Below are 27,519 nucleotides of genomic sequence, written 5' to 3'. Positions count from 1 at the left end.
ACTTGGAGAGAGAACTACACTTTTCAAGTGGTTTTTGGCTGACTGGTGAGTGAACACCAGATGGGGCCAGCAGACCTGGGATCGCCCAACCCAAGTGCCCAACAGGGATCCAGCCTCTGCACACAGACACGTGCAGACCACGTTCATGGTCCTTGTCTCCCGGCTTCTTAGAAAGTCCCTTCTCATCTGAAATGAGCTGTCTTGTGACCCTGGCACCTCTCATTAAACAAGAGGAGACCACCAGCTCAGCAAAGCAGGGCAAACAAAAGGTGTTTTATGCACTTCCCTTCTATCACCCCAGTCTCTGTCCTAGAGACTAAGGATGCTGCTTGCAAGTCATTAAAACTTTCCTCCAGAAAAAGGAGTAATCAGCTTTTGTCTGACACACGAGCCTGCTTACATGGACAGGCAGATGCACAATGCACAAAGAAGCCTGCCACCTTTTCAGGGTTTAGTGTCGGGAACTTCCATTGCTAATCTGTGGAACACGGTTTCCCCCAGCCGCTGTGTATGAAGCCTGCCCATTAGTGAGGCTACTGAACACTCTAGAAGAGTTCAAGCCCACTCAAGCCTCAAGGGATACCTGCTTGCTCTGAACCTGACGCGTTCTAAACCTCTCTGTTGGGGGAGCAAACTCCAGGGTCAGGAGTGTGTGGTCTCCCCCTGCTTCCCCTCCCCCACAGTGGCCTCTGCAGAGGCTTCCAGGACGCCTGGTGCAGCCCATTCCTGCTGTTGTGGAGGAGAGTCAGGCGTGGCACCCAGAGAACCTCCAAAGAAGAGCAGGAAGAGGTGGATGGACAAGAAGAAACCAAGAGCCAGAGAGAGAGACTCACAACGCGGCAGGAGCAGCACAGGGAGGGGAAGGTCCCCGCGTATAAAACCACAGGCACTCCTGACCGAGTTTCAGTTCAGCTGGCGTTGACCCTTGTCATTTAGAACATGATACCTAACATGGCACAGTTAAGTGAACTGGGACTTGAAAAAATTAAACTGGCACTTTACTTGGATTCTCTAACCAAATGAAGCCCTGAAGAGCAAAATACCTCCATCTGCAAAATTATTCTTCAGTAATATCTATTCATGCAATAATAACCCCTGAATTCCAGAGCTTTAGACACTATTCTGTTCTTTTCCTCTCTCTCTCTCTTTCTCTCTCTCTGTCTGTCTCTCTTTCCCCTCTCTCTCTCTCTCTACACACACACACACACACACACACACACACACACTCACCCTCCTCTCCCCCCCCTTATCTCCCAACGAGGGTCATAACCTCCCAATTGCAGGAGCAGCTGCACAGACTGAACCCTTTCTACCATCGTCACTGCCACCTTCCCCAGGCTGGGCCCGTGCCTTCTTGGGATCAGTTGCCAGCAGGTCTGCCCAGCCCAGCAGACCACACAGCCCTGCCCAGGCTGGCAAGGTCACCCCCCACCCCCCGCCCCCCAGTGCAGTGTCCAGAGGGCTCCATGTGCGAATGGCTGGGCCAGGCTGCTTGAGAGATGGCTGCACCGCAGACCTCTGGCCCAGAGACCAGATTAGAAAAGAAAGTACTACAGCCAGCCTGATAGCACTGCCACTCGAGCAGCTGGGAGTAACTGTGCCCCAGCTTCTCCTGGTCCCACCACCTGAGGAGGCAGCAGGAAGCTCTGAAATGCAAAGAAAGAGGCCAGGAGGAGAGAGGCAGAAAGAGGAAGGGGCAGGAGGGAGAGGCCCCAGGGAAGAGCAGCTAGTCCCCAGCAGAGCTGTGCCGCCCCTGCTCGATCAGGGACACGGGGCATTGTCTCCTACCTTGGGTGACTCTGCCACCGGGCAGCCACACACGCTCCTCTGGGTGCCAGCCGTGCCCACACCTGCTCCGTGCCTGCTGTGGGAGGCAGAGAGGCCTCCCTCCCAGGGCTTCCTGTGGCAGGACCAGCAGCTTCTCTCGGAGCCCTCAGTGGCTTTCACTGAGGCTCCGAGGGAGGTTTGCAGATTTCCTTCTCTCAGGCAGTCCCGCCCCTTGTTCTGGCTCAGATAAGCTCGTGGTGTTTTCCCTGTGGGCCCTCGGTGGCCTCTCGTCCCAGCCTTCCCGGTTCAAAGGGCACCAGGCCACACCACCTATGAGGCTCAGCATTTCATTTGCTTCAATTAAATTTCCCCTTCACGTAGTCTCTGGCCAGCACAGGTTTTCTCTTTCAGCTTGTCTCTAGGTTCAGCTCCCTCAGCCCTCAGCCCTCAGAATCAACCTATGACTCCCCTCTGGTCCATTTACATGCATTTATATCCTTTCTCCCCTAATGAGATGCACAGAAGCCAGCCATAATTTTAATGCCTGACACCTAAACTTCTTTACTCCTCCTCAGTGGTTCTGGTTTATCTACCCAATATTTCTGGTTTGCCTCAGACTTTGTTCTAAGCCTATGGGTTGGTTTCCTCCTGTGGAAATTTTGCCCAAAGGCAATTTCGCCCAAAGTTAGCCGTTTGGAATCGTGAATGGCCTTTCATTCTCAGGAGGAGAGCAGGTTGCGTAATCACCTCTCCACTAGGAGCTTTGTCGAGCCTCTGCCCCAAGGCCCATGGGAACTCCCAGAGGAGGGGGAGGTGAAAGGGGGGGGGGGGGGACTTCCACAGTCATGCTCTGTTTCCTTAACAGTCCCCACACTTTGGGGACTGTCATAGAACTCTGAGGAAATTAAAAATGATTCTTAATCAGAGAAATGCTGAGTCCTGAAATAGAGAGGACGCCTCGTAAGTTTCCATTCTAAATGGACACCCTGACTTTTAGGAGGGCTCCCAGTACTTCCAAATGTTCCTCGCACTGGGGGAACAAGCTGCCACGTCTCGGGGTGCTCTGTGGAGAGGTCTCGACGGCAAGGAATCAAGGCTTGTGGGAAAAGGAATCCTGCCCGCAAGCCCGTGAGTGAGCTGGGAAGTAGATCCTTCCCTAATTGGGCTTTGAGGTCCTTGCAACCGTGTGGGAGACACGAGGGCAGAGGACTCCGGCTGCGCCTCGACTCCTGGCTCACGGACACTATCAGGTAACAAATGGTATTTTAAACCACCAAGTGTTGTCACACAGCAAAGATAACTAATACAGCTGGGGAGAGGGGGTTTGTTTCCTTCCTCTTGAGTCTGCACATCCCAAATGGAAGCTGTGATTATTGATTCAGTAGCAGCTAGGCTGTATCTGCTATGGAATAGCTGTGCAATTCTCTGCCAGGAAAGTTATGGGATTGCGTTCAGCAAAGGGTTCACGGCTTAGGGGTGAGACCCAGAAATTGCCCACTGAGAAGAGAGAGCCTGTGAGTTTATCTTAGAAGCTTACTGGGTTACTAAGTTACTTTAGCTCCTTTGGCATGCTCTGCCATTTTCACCCTCATTCTGATGCCCGGCCAGCAGACACTGGTGTGGATAAGCGAAGCGGCAGATACTGCCTTAGGGCCCACCACAGGGCCACAGGGTGTCGGTCCAGGGGAATAGCCCAAAGGGGTGGGTAGAGTCTCAGTTATAGCTACTTCCTCCCCAGCTGGTCTGTCTGTAGGGCCCTAACACTTGCTGGGTGGGGTGAGTGTCCTATTTCCCAGCGGAGAAGCCTGACGCACAAAACGCATGAGGGTTTGGGAATGGTTACTAGTATATCTCATATACTCAGTCCTTTGTTCCCACCCGTCTTGTGATTTCTGTGTTCTGATGTATGGATCAGAGAACTTGGTCACCATCTTCTTGGATCTCCTTCGAGGCCTGGCCCATCCCCTACATCCCTTCCATCACAGACAGGAGACTCTTTGGACAGAGGCCTCTGCAGCCGACCCAGGAGTCCCCAGCCTTGTCTGGCCAGTTGGGGACTGATGGGTGGGGGTGTCACATGAGGCACAGTTAACCTCACAGACAAAGAAGCAGATTTCTAGTAGATTTTTTATTTGAAGAGAGAGCATGGGGCAGGGGCAGGGTGTGTTTCAGAGACTTTCCGAGACCAGCCCTGTAGGAAGAAAGAGTCCATATGCCTCTTTCAATGGGCTCGTGTTTTCCTCCACAGCCCCTCAGAGAAAAAGCTCTCCAAACAGCCAAGGGCCTCGTGGGCATTTGCTGTCGCCACCATTCTGCTCCTCAGGTCTTGGGTATTGGTATCTTTAATCCACAAAATGACTTCTCTTGTGATCCTAATTTTTTTAGTTGCATTTTAATATAAACACTTTCTATTAAAATATTATGAAATTGGTCAAAATGATTCAATAACATGCCCTTTGTCCCATATTTGACGTACCGTGAGAGGTTTTAACAACTTAATTGGAACAGTCATTCATTCGTTCATTCATTCATTTAACCAATAATTATTGAATACGTATCTTGTGCTTCCTCAGTATCTACAGGATTCAAAGGAGAACCTAAGCCTTCTAATGTAAAGGGATCCAATAAATTAGTGAACATTGTAAAAATCTATTTTAAATTCTACAAAAGCCAGGCTTTTCTCTAGAGGTTATATTTTCCCCTTTGACTCAATGTTTTAAAACATGTACTGATATTAGAATTTAATGAATAACATCATTGAAAATATAATTAATAGCTTTTCCTAAATGAATCCTATTGACACACAGGCAGAACTCAGATTAGGAACCTCCCATTGGCAAATGCTCTCTGCTCCGTGCTCGGAAGATACATGAGGCCTTAGAATCTGCTACAGAACTTGTGGACACACTTCTTTTAAGCTTTCCATCAAAACTTTCTGTGACGATTCTTAAGACCTGAGCTTGACACTGATACTTTGTTCTCCTTCCAAATGACCCCCTTGGCTGGAGACCCAGACAGCTCACCTTGTTCCCACGGCCCATGGCTGTGACGGGACGAACACAGCTTTGCCATGTTCCAATCAGCAGCCTGTACCAGGAGACGGCGGCTGCGGCGAAATCTGGAGTAACACTCTTTCCTTCATTTCCTTTTCCTGTCTCTCGTCATTTAAACTATCAGATCAAACTGTGCCTCGTGTCTGGTGGAGCAGGCCCCTTGGTGTGGGTTTTGCAGAGCAAGTCCTCCTGTGTCTGGAGTGACGGGCTCTGCCTGGCCCCTGGATGTCACCCAGCAAGGACATCGCTGGAGCACAAGGATGAGGACGAAACACTCCTTGGGGCCGAGTTAGAGAAGCCAGGAGAATAGAGGATCAGTGTACTTGGAATGCAGTTTCCACCTAAGAGATTTTGCTGAATGGGAGCTGGGGGTGTTTTGTTCTTTTATATCTTTGCTAGAAGAAGTGACACAGGTGTGCCTACCACAAGCCACTTATGAACATGCGTTTTGTGCATCAGGCTTCTCCACTGGGAAATAGGACACACACCCCACCCAGAAAGTGTTAGGGCCCTACAGACAGACCAGCTGGGGAGGAAGAGCAAAGGGCTAGGGAGGAGAAGACCTGAGTTTAGGGTTCTCCCCACTTCTGCCTTCCTGTGTGGCCTCAGCTCACAAGTAGGGGGAGCCCAATCAACGTTTGCCGACTCACTCAATGGATGCTTCTGTATCAAGGAACTCATGCCACTGAATAAACTCTATTTCCTCTTTGGAATAAACAGTCTTTTGGAAATGTAGATGTTCTCCGTAGAGCTATGATATTAGACAGATTTGTAGTTCAACATGGAAGCAGATTTGATTCCTAAATGCTGGGTGCATACGTCCCACCAAAATGAAACACACTGGGAGTGTCTGCTACTCCAATAGTTTTCTAGCTCAAACACCACAGCCAAGGAACAAAAACATCAAGCCTCAAACATAAATGTCCTTCCTTACCTCCCACCCCTACCATCTGCGTATTAAAAGAGCTTCTCGACAAAAAGTAAACAATTTGTTCCCATCATGTCACACCTTCAAAAGGCAGGAAACCAATCTCTACATTAGATCCTGCAGAAGAGTTCAGCTACTACATCTGTGGTTTCCAGGTCACCCCTACTCCTGCTGAGGAGACAATTTGGTCTGTTGCGTTGCACACAATTTAAGTCAGTAAATATTCACTGTAGACTTGTTATGTCTCAGGCTCTGCTGGGGACTGTGTGGTCCCCTCCACAAGCCTCTCTAGCAGGGAGATGAGATCTGGACCCAGATTCCAGAAAGACCAGCAGAATCAAGTGCTACTGTGGATGTGTACACAGGGCTTGGGGGACAGAGACCCTGCTGCAGGTAGTTACCAGTCCACACTGAGAAAGTTGCTTGTTGTCATTCTTTCCTTTCTTTCACCCTCCTCCCCAGCCCTGCAAACATCCTCTTTTTCATCTGGATTTGCACACGTGCCCTCCCCCTGACCTCGCTGGTCCCTTATGACCCTATCTTCCTTTCCAGCCCATGGTTACCTCCATGAGACACTGGGTTAGCTTTAGTGGCAACGCTTTTACAGAGGAGGCATTGTCCTAGCAGAGAAAAACTTATTTTACTGAAAACATGAAGTAAATTTTCCTATGTAAGCAGGACTCGGTCAAGGTGTGGTCCCCAGCCAGCAGCAGCACCAAGAGCACCTGGGCACTCGCTGGAAATGCAGACTCTCAGGCTCACTCCAGCCCCCCCCCCCACCCCCCGCCTGGAGCCAGATTCAGCTTGTTAACAACATTTCCAGATGGTTCCTGAGTTCATTAAAGTTTCAGAAGCACTGGCTAAAACTTATTTATAATTGAGATATCTTTTTCAATATTCAAAGGTAAGGTACACTTTTCCCCTTAATCATTTCATGACGTCTAACCGAACCACAAATGTTATCAAGTCCATGTTTCTGTCTCCATTCTCCTGAAGCACCCAGAGAGCTGCTCTAGTTTCTAAAACACAAACCACAGATGGCTGTCAGTTAACAGACCTGGAGAAAAATGACTAAGTCTCTGGTCTCAAGTCAAGAACCACCTTCCTGACTGAATTTAGGCGGCTGAGTAGGTCTGAAGCCTGGTTTTCCCTGGACACAGGAGAAAGATCATTTGGCGAAAGAGTTTATATTTCAAAAGTCTGAGGAAGGATTTGGAAGAAGCTTTTTCTCTGGTCCAATGGGAGCCCTCTCTCTCTGTTTCCTCACCTTCACCTTGAAAGGCCCCCTCGCTGGGGCTTCTGGGGCCCCCTGACCTCCTGCTGTCCAGTACTATCCTCTGACACTTGCAGAGGTGACTCTCAACCTGGAAGGGACCAGAAAGAACATCTTGCCAGAGTTCCCCCTGCTGGCCCTAAGTGGACACCTACACGTGTCACCAATAATGGGGACATCACTACCACCCAAGCAGCCTTGGGTGGCTTTGACTTTGAAAGGGTCTTTACAATGTCAACTCCACTTGACTTCTGAGGGAACTATCTTCTGAGATCTCCACCTGGTTGTTCAGCTGCCAAGTTCTCCACCTAGAAGAGTGTTCTCTAAATTTATGGTTCCCAAACTTTGCTGTGTCTTCAAAACACCTGGCATCTGCGGTTAAAGAGTGTGGGAGGCTGCTGAGCTTTTGCCTCTCTCAGGTGCTGACAATGCTTCTGACCAGAGTTTAAGTGGCAAAACCTCAGGCTAAATTAAATCCAGCTTCAGAACCAAAGAGAACAAATCCACATGACCTGCTGTTTTTTATACTGGAACAGAAAATCATGTCTTCCCCAAATCATCCATGTTCAGCCACAAACGTCGTAGTTCCTTTGATAGATCCTATATGCCATGGCTTTGCATTTTCTCATTGTCTGATTAGCTGTCTTCTGGAAGTGCTCTAATGAATGTTGACACACCCTCTAACAATGTGGCAGCAAGCCTGCAACACTCCAGCTTTGGCGGAAAAACCTCAGGGCAAAGCAGGACCTGCCTCAAATGAGCTCAAGACGGCACAATCTTGTTTAGGAATGATGTGGTCATATGGACAGATAGGGAGCCTAAGCTCAACAAAGACCTCCATTCCTCCCCCTTGTAAACACTTTTGCCTGTCTTGACACAATGGTGGGAAAACAGGTGATAAACTAATTCCTCATCTAAAGTAATAATAATTTGATGTGTTACCATTTAAGGGAATTTTGACAAGGTAAGCCTAAAGAGGCAATGTCATAATCTAAAGACAAACTCCTAAATGGTGTCATTTTAGGCCCCATGGCAGATTAGTGGGAAAGACGTGCGACAAGGGGGCTGCTTAGAGCATACTGTGCCATACCTGCTTCCTCCCACTCTCCCTGAGGTCCCTGGACACATGAAACACATGGCACTCTGTTCTGCAACACTCGGGGCATGAGGAACAATGTCCATGAAATTGGTTGATTTAGAACAATTCAGTTTTTCCAAACATCCAGGGGCTAGGGCAGGGCTCATGAAAACAATTGCAGTCATTACTTCCAAAGCCAAGCCAACTAGGAATGAAACCAGCATTCAGGTAGAAATACCTGCCCCAGTCAAAGGAAGCAGTGAGGCAGCTACACTATTCCAGGGGAAAGGCTGGAACTTCCTTCAGCATGGTGAACTTGGAAGGGGAGAGAATAAGGTGAAAACCAAGGCAAGAGTTTTCTCAATGATCACTTAAAGACAGCTTGAAGGGGGGCTCCTGGGACAAGATCCTATCTAATAAAAGAGTAATATGCAAATTGACCATCACTCCAAGACACAAGATGGCTGCCCCCATGTGGACACAAGATGGCCGCCACAAGATGGCCAGCAGGGGAGGGCAGTTGTGGGCAGTTGGGGGGGACCAGGCCTACAGGCGAGGGCAGTTGGGGGGGGACCAGGCCTGCAGGGGAGGGCAATTGTGGGTGATCAGGCAAGCAGGGAGGGCAGTTAGGGGTGACCGGGCCAGCAGAGGATGGCAGTTGGGGGAGACCAGGTCAGCAAGGGAGGGCAGTTGTGGGGGACAAGGACTGCAGGGGAGGGCAGTTGGGTGGGACAAGGACTGCAGGGAGGGCAGTTAGGGGAGACCAGGTCAGCAGGGGAGGGCAGTTGGGGGGGCAGGCCTGCAGGGGAGAACAGTTGGGGGTGACCATGCCAGCAGGGGAGGGCAGTTAGGGGCAATCGGGCTGCCCAGGGAGCAGTTAGGTGTCGATCAGGCTGGCAGGGGAGTAGTTAGGAGGTGATCAGGCTGGCAGGCCGAAACGGTTAGGGGCAATCAGGCAGGCAGTCAGGCAAGTGGTTGGGAGCCAGCAGTCTTAGATTGTGAGAGGGATGTCCGACCAGGATCGGGCCTAAATGGGTGGTTGGACATCCCTCAAGGGGTCCCAGATTGGAGAGGGTGCAGGCTGGGCTGAGGGACACCCCCTCCCCCCATGCACAAATTTCGTGCACTGGGCCTCTGGTGTTAAAATAAAACTATTTTAGTTTTCATTTTGGCTGAGGCTGCAAGACAATAGACACCCCATACCAGAGTGAAGGGTGCCAATCTTGCAGAAAGAGATGGTGGGAATCCAGTTCTACACCTATAGATGACAACCCACGACTAGTCTACAAAAGAAATTATAGAGGTTGCAAAACAGGTTGAATAGAAGATGAATTATGGAGAGAACTGTCCAGTAGGTTCCCAGTGGCTTCAATGCGGCCATATGAAGAGCTTGTCTGTCTCTGGAACTTGTGAGACACAATGGGTCACTGCTTGGTTCCCATGAGAAATCTAAAAGTCTATCTGCTGTGATGGTAGAGCAAAGGAGAGGTGCCTACAGAGATCTGCCTGCATGCCCACAATTTGTCTGAGTAGAGAATGTTTCTCAGGGGCTGGATGGAACCATCAGAAGAGAGGTCTGAAGTAAGATCTTAGATCCTTTCCACAGGACTGTCTGCGGGCACACGGGGCCTCAGCAGAAAACAGTTAGAGATTTACTCACAGGTACCTGAGGCTATGGAAAGAGCTGAAAGCGAGCAGCCAGAGAGGAGTTACATTTGTCCATGTGAGAGGTGGTGGAATCACCGAAACACCCTTGTAAAAGCCCACAGGATGAAGGATCAGCTTTAAACACCTGCCAGAATCAGGGAGCATGATGCCAACTCACAGCAGGATTAGCCAAGTAAAAACTCTCCTACTCTTGTCTCTCCTCCTTCAAAATCATGAGCTAGATATGAGAGAGGGGCAAAAACACAAGGCTGGGCAGGGCGGGCAGGGAAGCCAACCAAACCCTCCTTTACTGCTGTAGGCAACTGGCAACGCAGGCCTCAGCTGGGAATGGGGAGTAGTTATATCTTTGAGTGAAATTTAAAGTTTGATGATCACACTGATCTGGACATATTAATTATTGACTAGAGAATGTTTTGTTACCTGAAAGGAGCCAGAAGAGTCACAAGATTTGTCCTAAATGTATTGATGGACAGGAAAGAAATGGTCCCAACAGGATACATTTAAAGGACAATGGGAGGAGAAACCAAGATGGCGGCATAGGTAAACACCTAAACTGCTGCCTCGCACAACAATTTCAAAACTACAACTAAAAGACAGAACGGACACCATCCAGAACCACAGGAAAGCAGGCTGAGTGAAAATTCTACAACTAGAAGGAAAGAGAAAAGCTCACAGAGAATTGGAGGTACGGCAAAGGGGCTTTGTGCGCGCAGAGAGGAAGGGCGGCTGAGAGCCTGGCTGACTTTCTCTGGCGGAAGGGGGAAGGAAGCCTCCGACCGCACTGAACCCCAGTTCTGACTGCACTGAACCCCAGTTCCGGGCGAACCCCTGGGGACCCACGCTCTTGTGGGGGGAGTCTGGACTCTCGGGCGGAGACTCGGGAGCCGGGGAAGGCGGAGGACTGAAAGCGCGCTTGCGCCAGTGCGCACAAAGGCTGCGGAGGTTGCCACAGGCTTTCCCTAGTGGAAGGGAGTCAGAGGCTCCTGACGGCACTGAGCCCCAGTTCTGACTGCAGTGAACCCCAGTTCCAGGCGAGCCCCTGGGGACCCACGCTCTTGTGGGGGGAGTCTGGACTCTCAGGCGGAGACTCGAGCTGGGGAAGGCAGAGGACTGAAAGCGCACATGCGCGCAAGGGCAAGGCTGACAGGAAGCCAAGACTGAGATTCCACCCCATCCAAGCTGAGCACAGAGGCTATTGCAATTTGGCAAGTCTAATCCTATAAGGCTGTCTCCAGCACCGAACTTCTCCCAGCATAGACACAGCTGATCCTTACAGCCAACTGGCCCGGAGGTCAATTCTTCCCAGTGATACCAACAACAATAAAGACTTAATTACAACAAGGCTGTACACACAGTCCACAAAGGGGTGCACCAAGAGTGTCCACCTCAGGTTAACTGGGGAAGCAGACCCACTGGGCCATATTGGAAACCTAGCACAAATATCTACCTTACCAACTCAGGGAATCAGTGAAAATGCGGGGTCAAAGAATCAGATCACAAACGAAAGAAATGGAGGAAAACAAACGACTGGATATAGAATTCAAAACCATGGTTATAAGACTTTTTAAGAATATCCTAGAAAAGGCCAATAAATATAACGAGACCCTCGAAGATATGAAAAAGGACCAACTAGAAATTAAACATACACTGACTGAAATAAAAAATATTATACAGAGACCCAGAAACAGAATAGAGGAACACAAGAATCAAGTCAAAGAATTGAAATACAAAGAAGCAAAAAACACTCAACCAAAAAAGCAAAAAGCAAAAAAAAAAAAAAAAATCCAAAAAGTTGAAGATAATGTAAGAAGACTCTGGGACAACTTCAAGCGTACCAACATCAGAATTATGGGGGTGCCAGAAGAAGAGAGAGAGCAAGATACTGAAAACCTATTTGAAGAAATAATGACCGAAAACTTCCCCCACCTGGTGAAAGAAATAGACTTACAAGTCCAGGAAGCCCACAGAACCCCAAACAAAAGGAATCCAAAGAGGACCACACCAAGACACATCATAATTAAAATGCCAAGAGCAAAAGACAAAGAGAGAATATTAAAAGCAGCAAGAGAAAAACAGTTAATTACCTACAAGGGAGCACCCATACGACTGTCAGCTGACTTCTCAACAGAAACTATGCAGGCCAGATGGGAGTGGCAAGAAATTTTCAATGTGATGAATATCAAGAACCTACAACCAAGATTACTCTACCCAGCAAAGCTATCATTCAGAATTGAAGGGCAGATAAAGAGCTTCACAGATAAGAAAAAGCTGAAGGAGTTCATCACCACCAAACCAGTATTATATGAAATGCTGAAAGGTATTCTTAAAGAAGAGGAAGAAGAAAAAAGTAAAGAGAAAAATTATGAACAACAAATACATATCTATCAACAAGCGAACCTAAAAATCAAGTGAATTAAAAACCTGAGGAGCAGAATAATCTGGTGAATATAATAGAATCAGGGGCATAGAAAGGGAGTGGACTGATAATTCTCAGGGGGAAAGGGGTATGGGGGGTTCATGAAGAGAATGGACAAAAATCATACACCTATTGATGAGGACAGTGGGGGGGAGGTAAGGGCAGAAGGTGGGGTGGGAAATGGGTGGAGGGAGCTATGGGGGGAAAAAGGAGAAATAATTGTAATAATCTGAATAAAGATTTATTAAAAAAAAAAAAATTCCCACACTTCACCAGAAAAAAAAAAAGGACAATGGGAGACATGGATTATGTGGCTTTGTGATTATTTCCCATGGGTCATTGGTTGTTCAATGAAACAAAGATTCAAGAGTTTGAAAAGTGAAATTAGACAATTCTGCTCTTCTCTTTGCAAGATTCACTAGAAGATATATTAGCTTTAGAATGTTTCTGAGTGAACGAAGTTTTACAGGAGAGCCAGATCCATACTGTCAGTACCAGAAGGAACATTAGACATGAACAACTTCAAGCCCTCATTTAGGAAACTGAGGCCCAGCCCAAGCAGGTTTGGCTCAGTGGATAGAGCTTCGGCCTGCAGACTGAAGTGTCCCAGATTCGATGGGTTGCTTCCCAGTAGTGGGGATGCAGGAGGAAGCCAATCAGTGATTCTCTCTCATCATTGATGTTTCTATCTCTCTCTCCCTCCCCTTCCTCTTTAAAGTCAATAAAAATACATTAAAAAATAAACTGAGGCCAGAGACATCAAGGAAAACAGGAAATATACAGCATCTGCTCACAAAGGCAAAATTTAACTAGGTACCCTTCTTTGTAAAGGCAGAATTTCCCTGGTTCCAGAGAGATTAAAGTAAAACTGTAGACAATGTTCTTGACAGTATTTGGGAAAAAAACAAACTATGCTAAGACTTTGTTGACCCCAAATAGCCAAAGCAATATTGATAATGAAGAACAAAGTTGGAGGTATCACACTACCTGGTATCAAACTATACTTCAAGGCTACACTAATCAAAACAGCATGGTACTGGCATTAAAACAAACACATGGATCAATGGAACAGAATAGAGAACCGAGAAATAAACCCATGCCTATGTGGTCAATTAATCTATGACAAAGAAGGCAAGAATACACAATCGGGTAAAGACAGTTTCTTCAATAAATGGCATTGGAAAAACTAGACAGATAGGTGCAGAAAATTGAAACTAGACCACTTTCATATACCATCTACAAAAATAAACTCACAGTAAATTAAAAACTTAAATGTGAGACCTGAAATCATAAAACTCCTAGAAGAAAACACAGGCAGTAAACTCTTAGACATCACTCTTAGCAATATTTTTTTGTTATGTTTCCTTGAGCAATGGAAACAAAAGAAAAAATAAACAAGTGGGATTACACCAAACTAAAAGTTTTGCACATCAAAGGAAACCATCAACAAAATGAAAAGACAATGTACTGAATGGGAGAATATATTGGCCAATAATAAATCCAATAAGGGGTAAATATCCAAAATATATAAGGAACTCATACAACTTAAGCTCCCCTTCTATCCCCCCCAAAATAATCCAATTAAAAATGGGCAGATGACCTGAATAGACATTTCTCCAAACTGAACATATAGCTGGCCAACATACATATGAAAAGATGCTCAACTTCACTAATCATCAGAGAGATGTGAATTAAAACCACAATAAGATATTACCTCCCACTTGTCAGAATGGCTAAATCAACAAACAACAAGTGTTGGCGAGGATGTGGGGAAAAGGGAACCCTCGTGCCCTGCTGGTGGGAATGCAGATTGGAGCAGCCACCAAATCTGGAAAAACAGTATGCATGTTTCTCCAAAAAATTGAAAGTAGAACTACCATATGACCCAGCTCTTCCACTTCTGGGTATTTATCTGAATACATCTAAAACACTGATTTGAAAAGATACATGCACCCCTATGTTCATAGCAGCATTATTTACAGTAGCCAAGATATGAAAACAACCTAAATGTCCATCAAAAGATGAATGAAGATGTGGTACATATATACTGATACAATGGAATATTACTCAGCCATAAAAAAGAAATGAAATCTTACCATTTGCAACAACATGGACAAACCTAGAGGATATTATGCTAAGTAAAGTAAGTCAGACAGAGAAAGACAAATGCCATATGATTTCACTTATATGTGGGGCCTAAAAATAAATGAACAGACAAAACAGAAACAAATTCATAGATACAGAGAACAAATTAATGATCCCATTTGAGAGGAGGTTTTGAGGAATGAGTGAAAAAGGAGGAGGGATTAAAAAGTACAAATTGCCAGTTATAAGAATAGTCACTGGGCTGTAAAGTACAGCATAGGGAATATAGTCAATACTATTGTAATAACTATGTATGGTGTCAGATGGGTACTAGACTTAGCGGGGTGATCACTTCGTAAGGTATATAAATGTCTAATCACTGTGTCGTACACCTGAAACTAATTTAATATTGTATATCAATTGTAATGGAAAATTAAATTAAAAAAAGAGAAATGTGTTTAAAAATATAAGACAAAAACATCTAAATTTATCCTTTTCTGCTCTCTTCCTAGGCTTACAATATAGCCACTCTTATTATAAAGATCCTTTTGTTGAATGTTCTAAGGCTGTCTGTGAGTACATATCTACAGTTGTACCAGTTTTTCATTATTCATAATGGCCACTCAATACCACAACAACTTTGCTAAGCTTGTGTATTTGTCTTATCCCAAGAAAGGGTCTTGGAACAGAAGAGGGTTCAGCAAATGTTTGCAGAATGACATAATAATTAGATTCCAGTGTCACTGTCTATGTGTTCTTATATGCCAACAGCACTGCTTCTGAAGAAAGGAGAAAGACAACACTTCTGTTCATCCTTGGGGACCTGGACTCATATTTAATTATTTGCAAATCCATAACTCAGGGATGCTAAGTAGAGAAGGAGTACTTCCTGTTGATGTCTAGTCCCTTGGGCAGACACATCATGGCAAGGTTGCCCATGTGGCCTTATGCCCTTCCCACTGGCCACTTTCCCATGCTGAGCTATTCTGGGGCTGATGGTACCAAAGGCACTCAGGCCCTGGGTCACTTTCCATTCTGTGATGAGAAAGATACACTAACGCTCACTGGAAGACATATGTGGTTTATGGCCTGGTCAAATTCCTGCAATTATAAATACTCAGGTACACCTTTTATTGACATTGGTAGGCATCTGAGGTCCCCAGGCAGGACCAATGTAATTGATTCTTAGCCCTAGTTTTTCCAGGATTTCTTAGTTTCTTGGTTTTTCAACTACTCAACAATGATGAATAGATGCCCAAGAGTCTTAATTAGAGGAGTGTGAAGAAAATCTCTCCTCACAGGCAATGTGGTCTCTTAAATTCTAATAGGCCTAGAAGCTATAATGGAGTGACCTCTTCCCACTGCAGCCGGGACAGGGACCATCTAGGTATCCCTGGTCCTGACTGGCTCTGGTTACTCCCAGGGCTCCCAGAGAAGCAGCCCTTGGGCCTCCAGCAGGAGAACTCCAAGGAGTTGTGGCAGCTCCCTCAGCAGCAGCCTCATCTGGCCCGGGAGGGCAGGTACACCTGGGACCACCTGCAGGCAAGGGGAAGACAGATGGACAAAGCCTACCTGTCTCCATCCTGCCTTCCTGGTTCTCCTGGGCTTCCTCGGAGGCACTGGAGCGCCTGGGGAAGGGCTGGTGGCTGAAGAGGTCATCGCACAGGAGGCTTCGGCACAGCTTGGCGAGGAAGCGGAGGACATACCCGATGCTGTTCACCACAGGCAGGCTCCGCAGGTGCTGTTTCCCATCAAAGGACGCCGAGACTGGAAAACCAGACAGCAACTCAGAGCAGGGCACTGGAGAAAGCCACACACCTCAGGCCTGGGGAAGAGGGTTTTGCTGGCTCGGTTTTGTTTCTAGCTAGCCTACGTTTGGATTCCACCTGTTTGTTTATTTTTGTTTGTTTTTTCACGAATGTCCTGTTTCTGTTCCAGGATGCTGTCCAGGAGACCACATTGGGGGTAGTTGTGGTGTCTCCTTAGATTCCGCTGGTTTGTGACTAGTTCTCAGCTTTTCCTTGCTTTTCATGACCTTGATAGCTTTTAAGCGTACTGGTCAGATATTTTGTAAAATGTCCCTCAATTTGGGTTTATCTAATTTTGCCTCATTATTTGACTGGGGTGATGAGTTTTGGGGAGGAAGACCACAGAGGTGAAGTGCCTTCCTCATTGCATCAGGTTAGGTGTACATGACATCACTGGGGTTTAACCTTCACCTGGCCAAGACAGTGTTTGCTCCACCTCTCCACTATCCTCTCCATTTTCTTATTGCCTTACAAAGGAGTCACAAGGTCCTGCCCACTCCAGGGTAGTGGAGGGATTAAGCTCTACCTTCTGGAAGGGAAGAGTCTCTACAGCATTTATAATCCTTGTAGAAGGAAGAAGTCTCTTCTCCTCCACTTATTTATTTATTTGTTCATTTATTATTATCAGTACAGACGCACTGTATTTACTTTGTACTGTGGTTATCCAATACTATGTTACTTACTTTGTTGATCAAACTGTCCAAGCTTTTAGGATGACTCCTGTGTCCCTATGACATGCCCTCATTTTTAGCAACTCTTTAGTTACTGTCACTTCAATATGTTCCAGGCTCATCTTGTCTTTTCTCTGACCCAGTCCTAAACTCAGCCGTTTCTCCAGCAGCCCTGGTTCCACTTACTGAAGATTGATACTTAGAAACCAAGATTTAGGCATTGATGGTGATTGGAAACTCAGCAAGGCTAAGCTTTCGGGAGATATAAGAGGTGATCAGAGCTAGTTTTTATTTCAAAAATAAAAATACCCATTTTAATTAGAAATCAAAATAATCCATTTCTTTTGTGTAGCTCTTTATAGTGTGACAAGAGCTTTCATATCCATAACCTCATTTAGGCCTCCTGACTGTCCTGTGAGGAAAGTGGAAAGGTTGCCCCATGTTACAGATGAGGACACTGCAGAGGGCCTGGTTTTTTCAGCTCCTGTGGCCTCTAAGTGGACTTGCCTGTCATTTTAATGCTCCAGGTGGCCCTGATTAAGAGAGACAGCCAAGGAGCTCCCAAATGCTCACCAAGGGGTCATCTTGGCCATTCAGATGCCCTAGCAATTCCTTCCCAGTGTGGGTACTGCTACCTGCTTCCAATACCATAGAAGACTGGGTGTGTTAGAAACTGAACCCAGAGTGGGAGGGTCTGGGGCATCAGGTCTGTCCCATAAATCAGTGTGCATCCTTTCCTGGAGGAGCCTGGGAGATCACATAAGTGGGAAAATTCCACCTCCTGGAAGAGGACATGGATTTGTGAGATCAAAAAGTCTACCCCTGTGGGAGAGGGCGGTAAGGCGGAGCATCCCAGCAGGTGTGCAGGGAGTGGGTGTGGGGCACAGTAGGACTGCTCCCCGAGGCCCAGCAGTTTGGTTCCTTTCGCCCATTGTGCCAGCACCAGTGTCACCATTCTTTATGTATTCTGCCATGAGGATATTTGGAAAGCAGTGCCCCAAGGATCAGGTTCTTGTTGGAGAGAGAGAGAGAGAGAGAGAGAGAGAGAGAGAGAGAGAGAGAGAGAGAAAGAATGTGTGTGTGTGTGTGTGTGTGTGTGTGTGTGTGTGTGTGTGTGTGGCGGGGGCGGCGGGCAGGGGGGTCCTGGCTATTTCTCCTTGAGTCCTTCCCTGAACCACCTCAGTGCTGTCACTAGCCTTGCTGAGCTTCCAAGCACCATCAGTAACGTGAAAGACCACCTTGCCACTTCTTGGCCTCCGTGTGGCGGCACGAGGAGTCCCCTCAGTGCTACTGCATCTCCAAGACACTAAGGCCAAGTGCTCAGCTCTGGCTTCCTGGGAATCCTTCAGCCAAGGGAAACTTGGCGAGGCTCTGCCCACACTCACGTTGGTGCCAGCGGTACCGAAGCTCCTCCCCAGCGCCAAGGCCCCTGAGGCCACAGAAAGGCTGAGCAAGAAAGCAGGGAGAACGGGATCAGCTCTCCCAGTTTGGGGGAAGGAGCCATGAAGAATCAGTCAGGTGGGATTTGCTCAAGAGGGTGGGCACACAGTATAGGAGGGGCTTTCTCTTAGCACCTGTGTCTTGAGCCCTGCTATTTAGCAGGGAAAAGGACAGGCATTTGCTCTCAGGTTGCAGCGCAGGACAGAACTTGGCTCTCACACAGCAGCTAGGAGGAGAACAGCCAAGAAGCTCTTGGAAGGCCTCACAGCAGGTCTCTCCTCCTGGCCTCTCTTGGTGCAGTACTTCTATCTCTGCTCACATCTGCTAAAGTCTCTTAAAAGTCACCCTGGGTCAGACACATGCACTTGGACCTAGCCAGGCTCTATTTTAATCCACTACCAGCAAGTCAGACCCAGCTTCCTGCTCAGAGGGAGCTCCAGAAGGTGGGCTAAAACAGTCAGAACTGGGGAGGCTGTTGGACACCCTGCCCAGCCCAAGCCCTAGGGATCTGGAGTTATGGACACAGACAATAGGGTGGTGAAGGCCCAGGGCAGGGGGTGGGGGCAGGCTAGAAAGGGTCGGGGGTGGGGGTGGGGGAAAGGGAACATATGTAATACTTTCAACAGTAAAGAATGAATGAATGAATGAATGAATGAATGAATGAATGAAACGTGCTGCTTTGGTTCTTCAGGATAGAGCCACATTGGAGCCCTCTTTCCCCCATTCTTAGCCAGCCAACAGGGTCTCCGGCACGGACCCATTGCTGGGAATCTTATCCCTTTTCCTTGCTGATAGGGAGGCTGTGCCCATGATGCTGGACCAGAGAAAACACCAAGCTGTCCTCTTAGAGTCAAAGGTGACAACCACTGTGTAGACAGCCTCCAGTAAGACATTTAAAGGGGGCAGAGCTCCTGATTCTGCCTCTCACTTGTGGTGACAACTTCTGCTGCCTCTGGAAGCTGTTGGGTTGGGGCTGAAACTGGAGATTGGCAATTACAGTGAGAGAAGGGATTGATTTTGAATGCTCTTGTTTAAAAAAACATGCCCTGGGAGATGGAGTTGGCCTGCATGGCGATCGGTGCCATGAAAAAGGAACGGAGAGTAAAGGAGAATAAAGAGTGACAGAGGCTGATATTTTAGACAAGCTGGTCAAGAAGGAGCTCTTTAACAAGGAGGCATTCAAGTAAAAACGTGAAGGAAGTTCAGGAGCAAGTCACATGGACAGCTGGGGAAGAACATTCCAGAAAGAAAGAATAGCAGGTGCGAAGACCCTGGGGCACGAGCATGGCTGGAGGACACGGGAGGAACAGCAAGGAGGAAGCTGTGGCCAGGGCAGGGTGGGGGAGTTGGGAGAAGTGACCAGGAGATCCAAGAGGTGGCCAGGACCAGGACACATAGGGCCTGTAGGCCCTTGTAAGGACGTGGGCTTTTTCTCAGAGTGAAATTGGACCATTGAGGGTATAGGGCAGAGGACGGGCATGATCTGGCTTATATTTTTAAAGAACCACAGTGGTTGCTGTGGGTGGTGAAAGGGGCTGGATTCCGGATATATTTTAGTTAGAGCAATAGGACTTACTGAAGGGTTGGAGGTGGGGGTGGGAGAAAGAAGAGTCAGGGGTGAGGTTTCAGATGTCCGGTCTTCTTGTCCAAGTGTGGGAGCATCTTCTCCTTGAGCTCTGAAGGAGGCTCCCAGCACACAGGCTCATGAAGGGCTCTGGAGCCCAACAGATAGAGACCAGACCCTGGCCACAACCCCTGTCCCCCTAGACAGAGCATGGCTGCTTTTCTCTTCAGAGACACCCATGCCCTCCTCACAAACCTGCTCCAGAGCCTTACCCGAGACCATCTCACCACCATAGCCCTGCTTGACCAGGGAGAAGACCAGCTTCTGTTGGTGGGCACAGTCGATGCACGCTTGCACGGCCTGCTGCAGGACCGCCGACGGCCTCTCAGGCCCGAAGTGCTCGGGGAGCTGCTGAACCTTCCTCCTCTCCAGGTAGGGCCCGGCGTTGCCCTGTTTGTTGATGTAGAGGCAGACTGTGGAAACAGACCCACAAGCCCTCAGCACAGTGCACATCAGCCAGGGAGCTGCTCCCACGTGCCCCTTGACTCTGGCCTTGGAAAGCTGAAAAGGGGCAAAAGTGGGAGTGATTCTTCCTACTTAGTAAGTAAAAGAGGCAAAGAAGCCAATTGCCCCAACTGCCAGGGCTTATTCCCAAGAGGGCCTCCTGGTTGGGGACAGATGGACAGGTGGGTCTGCTGTGATGTACTCAGGTCTGACAGCTATGGAGGCCCATGTGGACAGCGTGTATAAATGCATTTTCGTGCTGGGCATGTACCCATACAGAAGCTTCCCTTCTTCTCCAAGGGAGCTGTCAAGCTACACATACTGTCTGCCACTTTTGATGAATAAAAACATCAATATAACGTTGATTGCTCCAAAAACTATACATTCAATGGCTGAAAAGAGTGCTATTTACAATTTCAGGGAAATAATCACTCAGCCACTATTTAGGTGAGCACAATCAATGGTTTTCCACAGATCTAAAGTAAAAATAGTTTGAGCACATGCCCCAAAATGTGTATCTATTTATTTATAGGGCATATACAGTCTTGTCTGTATTAATGTATTGTTTACATTTTAAAACATAACCAAGAAAAATAAATTTTTAAAGGATGAGATAAAAATATGTGTTAATAATAGGTATTCTGTACATTGACTCTCCTCTCCTGTCTCCTCCCCCTGCCCCTTCCCTTCCCCAGCCCTACCCCAGAGCATGAGCATCTTGCCTTGGGGGCCACTAATGCAAAGGAGAGTTGAAGAGGGACTTTAAGAGGACACCAATAGGGTTACTGAGCAGTAATAACAAAGGCAAAGAAAATTAGCTTTCATTGACCACTTATTATAGACCAGGCACTTTACATATTTTATCTTGTTTCATTTTTAAGACAATTAGGTGTTATTCCTCCTTTACTACTGAACAAACTGAGGCTTCACATGGTTAGAGAGATTAGTGTCTGTAATTAGTGGAGCAACAGGGATTTGGACCCAGTCTTTCTGAGGTCAAAGCCTTTGCCCTTTTCAATCTACCAGGCTGCCTTCTCTTCTACTCATCCCAGGTGATTACGTAAATATAATTAACAAGAACCTTCATGCCAGACACCATGCTAGGCCTTACAGAGAAAATGGTGAACCAAACCGATGAGGTCCCTGGCTTCACAGGGCTCAGTGGGGAGGCAGGCCTTCTCAGAGAGTCACAGGGACTGATGTGAGACTGGGACTGTGAGACACACTGGTGCTAGGAGAGCCTGAGAGAAGCCTTCAGCACACAGGCTCATAAAGGGCCCTGGAGGCCTACAGACGGAACATAGACCCTGGCCACCACCACTGTCACAGGCCTGAGACTCCCTGAGGACCCTGGCAAGAAGCCCATAAAGGAGGCAGGTGTGCCTGAGCTGAGATACAAGCGAGACATAGGATGACCAGAGGGAAGATCATTCCAGTTGGAGAGAAGAAACTGTGCTAAGATCCTGTGGACTAAGATCCCCAGGGACTAAGCAGAGCAGTGGGCTGGATCACAGAGGGAGGGAACTTACAGGGCCTTCTTGGCCATAAATGGGAGGAGAATGAAGGAATTTAGGTGGGATGGGAGAGGGCAGTGCAGTGGGTTGTGATGAGGAGGGACCGTGTGTCCGTGTGTGTGTGTGTGTGTGTGTGTGTGTGTGTGTGTTTGACAAAATCTGATTGCTGCTATTCTTACCATGGTTGGTTGGTTGGTGAATGTCCCATGAGAGACACTGGGCTGAGTGCTATCCTGACTGAATTGGAGGGTGCCAGGTGGAATTAAAGGAGATTAGGATCCTTGGGAGATCTGGAAGTACAAATAGGGGTGGAAACTCTTCAAGGTGCGCAGGCTCACCATTGGTGCAAAGTAAACCTGGCTCTGGAAAGAAAAAATCTAGGCCACCAACTACTCTTTCCAGTCCCACCCCAAGGCAACCAGCTGAATCCAAGATACACTGAAAACCAAGTTTCAAATAATCCAAACTATGAGACATTTAAACTCATGTTCTCAGAGAATATGGTCATCCTATCTGCTGTCTAGCCAACAGACTAAGTCCTTTATCTGAGCTCTGTTGGTGACAGCTCTCTAATTCATAAAGTAACTGTTAAATGATGGACAGTCCATCACTGCCTTGGAGTTCATTCTCCTGACCTACCTGTGAGAGCCTGAGGGACTCCCAAGCTGGGGATGGTGGCTGCGTCCTGAGGGATGGAGCTGAGGTCGGGTTCCGGCGTACTCCGCGGAGGTGAGAGGGCCAATGGAGTCAGGAGAACCGGAGACTTGAGCTGAAAGAGAGAGCCCATTTGGTCACTGAAAATCTGGAATGCTCTCTACACCCTACCAGAATATTTCCTGGGTAGCAGTTAACCTTGGATACTCTATCATGCTTCCACCCCTTTCTACTCTGCAGCTTTGGGGGCTGAACTTCAGATTCGAGTCCATGTCCAAGATTCATGTTTGGGGTCACACTCACAGGTCAGCTTGATCAGCAATCCTCAAAACTGCCAACTCATTTGAACCAAGGAAAAATCTAAGAAACTTTCATACCCCGGGGAGCCTAAGAAGATACAATTAAGTGTAATGTGGTGTCCTGGATGGATCCTGAAATGGAATACGGAAAACCTAATGAATCTGAACAAAATATGGACATTATTTAATAATAATGTATTATTAATGGTTCAGCAGTTGTGACAAATGTACCACAGTAATGTATGATGCTAACAATAGGAGATACTAAGTCTGGGTATATGAGAATTGTCTATCTTGGCACCTCTTTTCTAAATCTAAAATTGTTCTCAAATAGAGTTTATTTTGAAATATTAAAAATAGGATCTGGCAGAATAAACTGGATAAAATGAAAAAGGAAGGAGGCAGAAGAGGCCTCTTTCTTGGCAACATAAAGCTGGAAGGTTTGCTGCCCAGGACACCTTACTCTGACATATAGGAGCAGCAAAGCCAACAATTGGTACAGATGCTGGCAAAGTTGGCACCTTTACCTACAATTCAAACCCTCAGTCAAACGAGTCTGTGGGCCCTGGCTGGATAGCACAGTTGGTTAGAGCATCATCCTGATAAGCAAAGGTTGCAGGTTCAATCTACAGTCAGGGCACATGCAAGAAGCAACCAATGAATGCATGAATAAGTAGAACAAATCGATGCCTCTCTCTCTCTCTCTCTCTCTCTCTCTCTCTCTCTCTCTCTTTCTCTCTCTCTCTCTCTCTCTCTCTCTCTCTCTCTCTCTCTCAAAAAAAAATCAATTAAATAAAATATGAGTCAGCCAACTCCTCATCCACAATGCGGTTGCCAGTGGCTGGAGGGGCTGTGCTTCACCTGGTTGAAGTATCCCAGGTGGGAAGAAGCAGAGGAGTAGAGTCGGCCCTGCCTGCTGGACTCTCCCCCAAAGGGGCCTGGGGAATCTGGGGTCAGTTCATCTTGCTTTTCCATTTATGGATCCAAAATAAGGGCCTAGAGAGTTTCTTGCTCCAGCTGTCTTTTAGGGGAAGACCTTCTCTAAGACATTTTCTAGAGAATCACTGGAGAGAGTTGGGAAGGGATCTGTTTGCACACTGAGATGTGTGGCTAGAAGACACTAAAGGAAAGAAGGTCAGATGATGTAAAATTCAAGTATTTTTCTAGGAATATGCAGGTGTGGCAGAAACAGAAGCACTAACCAAACAGTGAGCCAGCTGTAAATTTGTCCTGCCCTACCCCACCCTTACCTAACTACAGGAAAAGTTATCTTGAAACCAGGAAGGGTGTATGCAAAATTCCTGAGAAGAAATTGCCACAAGCCAGATCTCAGGTTTGCAGACCAAATTCACACAACTTGGGTAATCAAGAAAACTTCAGACTGTGAACTTAGTTAAAAAATCACTCAATCTGCCCTGACCGGTTTGGCTCAGTGGATAGAGCGTCAGCCTGCGGACTGAAGGGTCCCGGGTTCGATTCCGGTCAAGGGCATGTACCTTGGTTGTGGGCACATCCCCAGTGGGGAGTGTGCAGGAGGCAGCTGATGGATGTTTCTCTCTCATCGATGTTTCTAACTCTCTATCCCTCTCCCTTCCTCTCTGTAAAAAATCAATAAAATATATTTTTTAAAAAATCACTCAATCTGACAGTGCCCCTCTCCCCTCCACCCCTTGCCCCCCATCCCGTACCTAGAAAAGTAAATATAAATCATCTCTGGAGAAAGGTCTCAACCACCACCACCACCCCCAAATCAATGAATAGCACAATCCAAAATATCCAAACACACAAGGAAGCAAGGAACCAAAATAAGAATGAGCAATAAAAACACATAGCAATAAACTTACAAATAGTTTAAAATTTTCAATTATCAGACTCATATAATAAAAGCTGTGATACGATGTGTAAAGATATAAAGGACAAACTTAAAAATATCTCTGGAGAACAGAAAACTGTAAAAAATAGCATTGCAAATTTGAAAAAGAACCAAATTTAATGTCTATAAATGAAAATACAATAACTAAAATTAAAAGCTAAATGGACAGATTTAATGCAGATGAAACATAGTTAAGGAGAGAATTGGTGAGCTGGAAGATATGTCAGAGAAATTATCCAAAAAGCAGCATAAAGACAAATACATAAAAACTATGGAGGAGAGGTTAAAAGACATGGCAAATATAAAAAGTTGTAACAAATGGAATATCTTCAACATGCTGTAAGAAATAATTGACAACCTAGAATTCTACACCCAGAAAAATATTTTTTCTAAAAATGAAAATAAAATAGCCCTAGCTGGTTTGGCTCAGTGGATAGAGTGTCGGCCTGTGGACTGAAAGGTCCTGGGTTTGATTCCGGTCAAGGGCACGTGCCTGGGTTGCAGGCTCGATCCCCAGTAGGGGACGTGCAGGAGGCAGCCGATCAATGATTCTCTCTCATCACTGATGTTTCTATCTCGCTCTCCCTCTCCCTTCCTCTCTGAAATTAATAAAAATAAATAAATAAATAAATAAAAATATTTAAAAAGAAAATAAAATAGAGATACTACCAGACAACAAAGCTAGAGAATTCATCCCTAGAGGACCTATATTAAAGGGACTTCTAAAAGATACACTTTGGGCAAATGGAAAGTGATCCGAGGTAGAAGGTCTGATATGCAAAAAAAAGAATTTTAAAAATTTAAGTGCTAAATACACAAGTGAACCTAAATGAAAATGACTATATAAAAATAATTATGTCTTGAGGGATTATAAAAGCAAAAGAGAATTAAAATGTGTGACAACAATAGTACATAAGTGGAAAGATAAATGGGGTGAAAATGTCCTAAGGTCTTTGTATTACCTAGGAGGAAGTAAGAGAAAGGTTAACTTTCTAAAACCGTAGTAAGCAAGCATGCTGCACTTTCTAAAGCAATCAATAATGTAATAGAAAACAGAGTGCCTAACTTTCAATGAGTAGGGAAAATTTTAATTTAAAAAAAATATGAACGAAGACAGAAAAGACACGTAAAAGGAACATAGAATGAGTAGGACAAACACAAAATAAGATATAGAGTTAAACCCAAATTTACCAGTAATTTCTTTAAACATAAATGGACTAAATGCCTAGTTAAAAGACAAAGACTATTTATTATACTGGATGCTATGGGTTGAAATGTGTCCCCCCAAAAGATGTTGAAGTCCTAACACCAGTACCTGTGAGTGTGATCTTATTCTAAGAGAGTGGTTACATATGATCAAGTTAAGCTGAGGTCATTAAAGGGGGCCCTAATCTAATATGACTTATTCTTATTCAAAGGGAAATGTAGACTCAGAGACAGACACATACAGAGGAAAGACAAGGGGAAGACACAGAGAGAACAACATCTGTGGAGCCAAGGAACAGCTGAGGCCAGCAGAAGCTCAGAGAAAGGCTGGGGACAGATTCTCCCTCATAGTCTTCAGAAAGAACCAACCCAACCAATGCCTTGATCTCAGATTTCTAGCCTCCAGAACTGTGAAACAATAAATTTCTATTGTCTGAGCCAATAGAACAACCCAATTTATTCTTTGATTGTTACAGTAGCCCTAACAAACTAATATACCAGACTTTTTTAAAATCATGTTCTCCCTCCCTTCTTTCCCCTCCCCATGCTTATTTGGTAAGGACACCTTTGTCCATGTCCCTGCCTATAGTTTTCCTTGGGGGTTCCTCCTTTAGGCTTACTCTTTCTTCATACCCCCTATCCCCTGGGCAGGGTTCTGAGGAAGTGCTGTAGGGAGCAGAGTTAGGGGAAATTGAGCACCTCACAGTGTTTAACCTCGATTTTGGTCTAAAAACCTACCTGTTGAAAATGCAAGTCAATTCCAATAACAAGAAGTTTGTAGCTGATGACTTAATTCCATTCCTACAAGTCAGCTTGTTTGGGGGCCTACTCATACCTTTGCCTCCCTGCATTTGGGGGAGAGATTAAACACCAAAGGAAGGAGGAGCCAGTATCCTTTGGCCTTGAGACCTGCTTGGGCAACATAACAGTCAAATCTAAGATCCTAGTTGAGAAATATTTGCACTAAAACTTCCCTAGGAAAACATATTATCCCAATACAATATACTGCTTGCATCACAGTGAAGGCAGAAGGGGATGCTTGGATGTGGGAAGGGAATAGTCCAGTGTCCTTATGCCTTTCAGAGGTGCAAATGGGGTGAGTATATAGGGTGTGAAAGCTGGAGCTTTTCCCCACCAACACTGCATGGGGTTCAGATTCTCCTCCGGGCCCTGAGTGGCGCTGAAACTGCTGAGGTACAGCAGGGGTGAAGGGGGGAGGGAGGGAAGATGGGGTGCTGAGGCTCTACCTGAGCTGGGCTGGGAGGAATGGTTGCATTTCCTCCTGACAGAGGGAAGCCAAATGAGGAGACAATGAAGTCAGTACTCCATAGGTATGCAGAGAAAGATGGAAGAAAAAGGGAAACAAAAGACTCCATCACTGGATAAAGTGGAATTTAAAACACCAGCTCTGTCTGTGAGCATTATTTGGTGGTATCCTGTCCACTGTGTCCTGTGACCCCATCAGTCTTTAGTAGAGACAATATATTTCAAGGAATGCTTAGTGTGATTGGGTTTCTTACAGAAACTGGTGAGGGGCCAAGTTCTATGTATCAGCAGGCATGGGTCAAAGCAGCCAGCCCGGCAGATGAAGAGGGGACATGGGACATCCAGCTACAGGCATCGTGCACAGCAGAACTCCGAGCAGGGGGAGCTGGAGCCAGCTTATATGGGTCCACAGAGATGATTGTTAGATTTTCGGTCATATTGCAAGTTGAATG

The 27,519-nt window shown here is 46.4% G+C and overlaps 1 protein-coding gene across 2 annotated transcripts in view; it reads right to left on the bottom strand.

The window, feature by feature from the left end:
- The window catches only part of SCML4 (Scm polycomb group protein like 4), an 85,280-nt gene that overhangs the window by 15,143 nt on the left and 42,618 nt on the right, over positions 1-27,519 (bottom strand). Inside the window, exons 3-5 of one of the 2 annotated variants that reach the window (XM_080664239.1) lie at positions 22,409-22,538; positions 20,024-20,224; positions 15,841-16,035 (exon numbers count right to left, since the gene is read on the bottom strand). In XM_080664239.1, the coding sequence (XP_080520365.1) occupies positions 15,841-16,035; positions 20,024-20,224; positions 22,409-22,538 (526 nt within the window). Of the gene's footprint in view, positions 1-1,788; positions 2,007-15,840; positions 16,036-20,023; positions 20,225-22,408; positions 22,539-27,519 lie in introns of those variants that run through there. The other variant, XM_080664240.1, reaches the window with a different exon arrangement.

The sequence above is a fragment of the Plecotus auritus genome (genome assembly GCF_963455305.1).
Source record: "Plecotus auritus genome assembly, chromosome: 4".
In the NCBI taxonomy this organism is placed as follows: Eukaryota; Metazoa; Chordata; class Mammalia; order Chiroptera; family Vespertilionidae; genus Plecotus; species Plecotus auritus.
The sequence above is the reverse complement of the archived record's forward strand: the minus strand, read 5'-3'. Positions and strand labels throughout refer to the sequence as shown.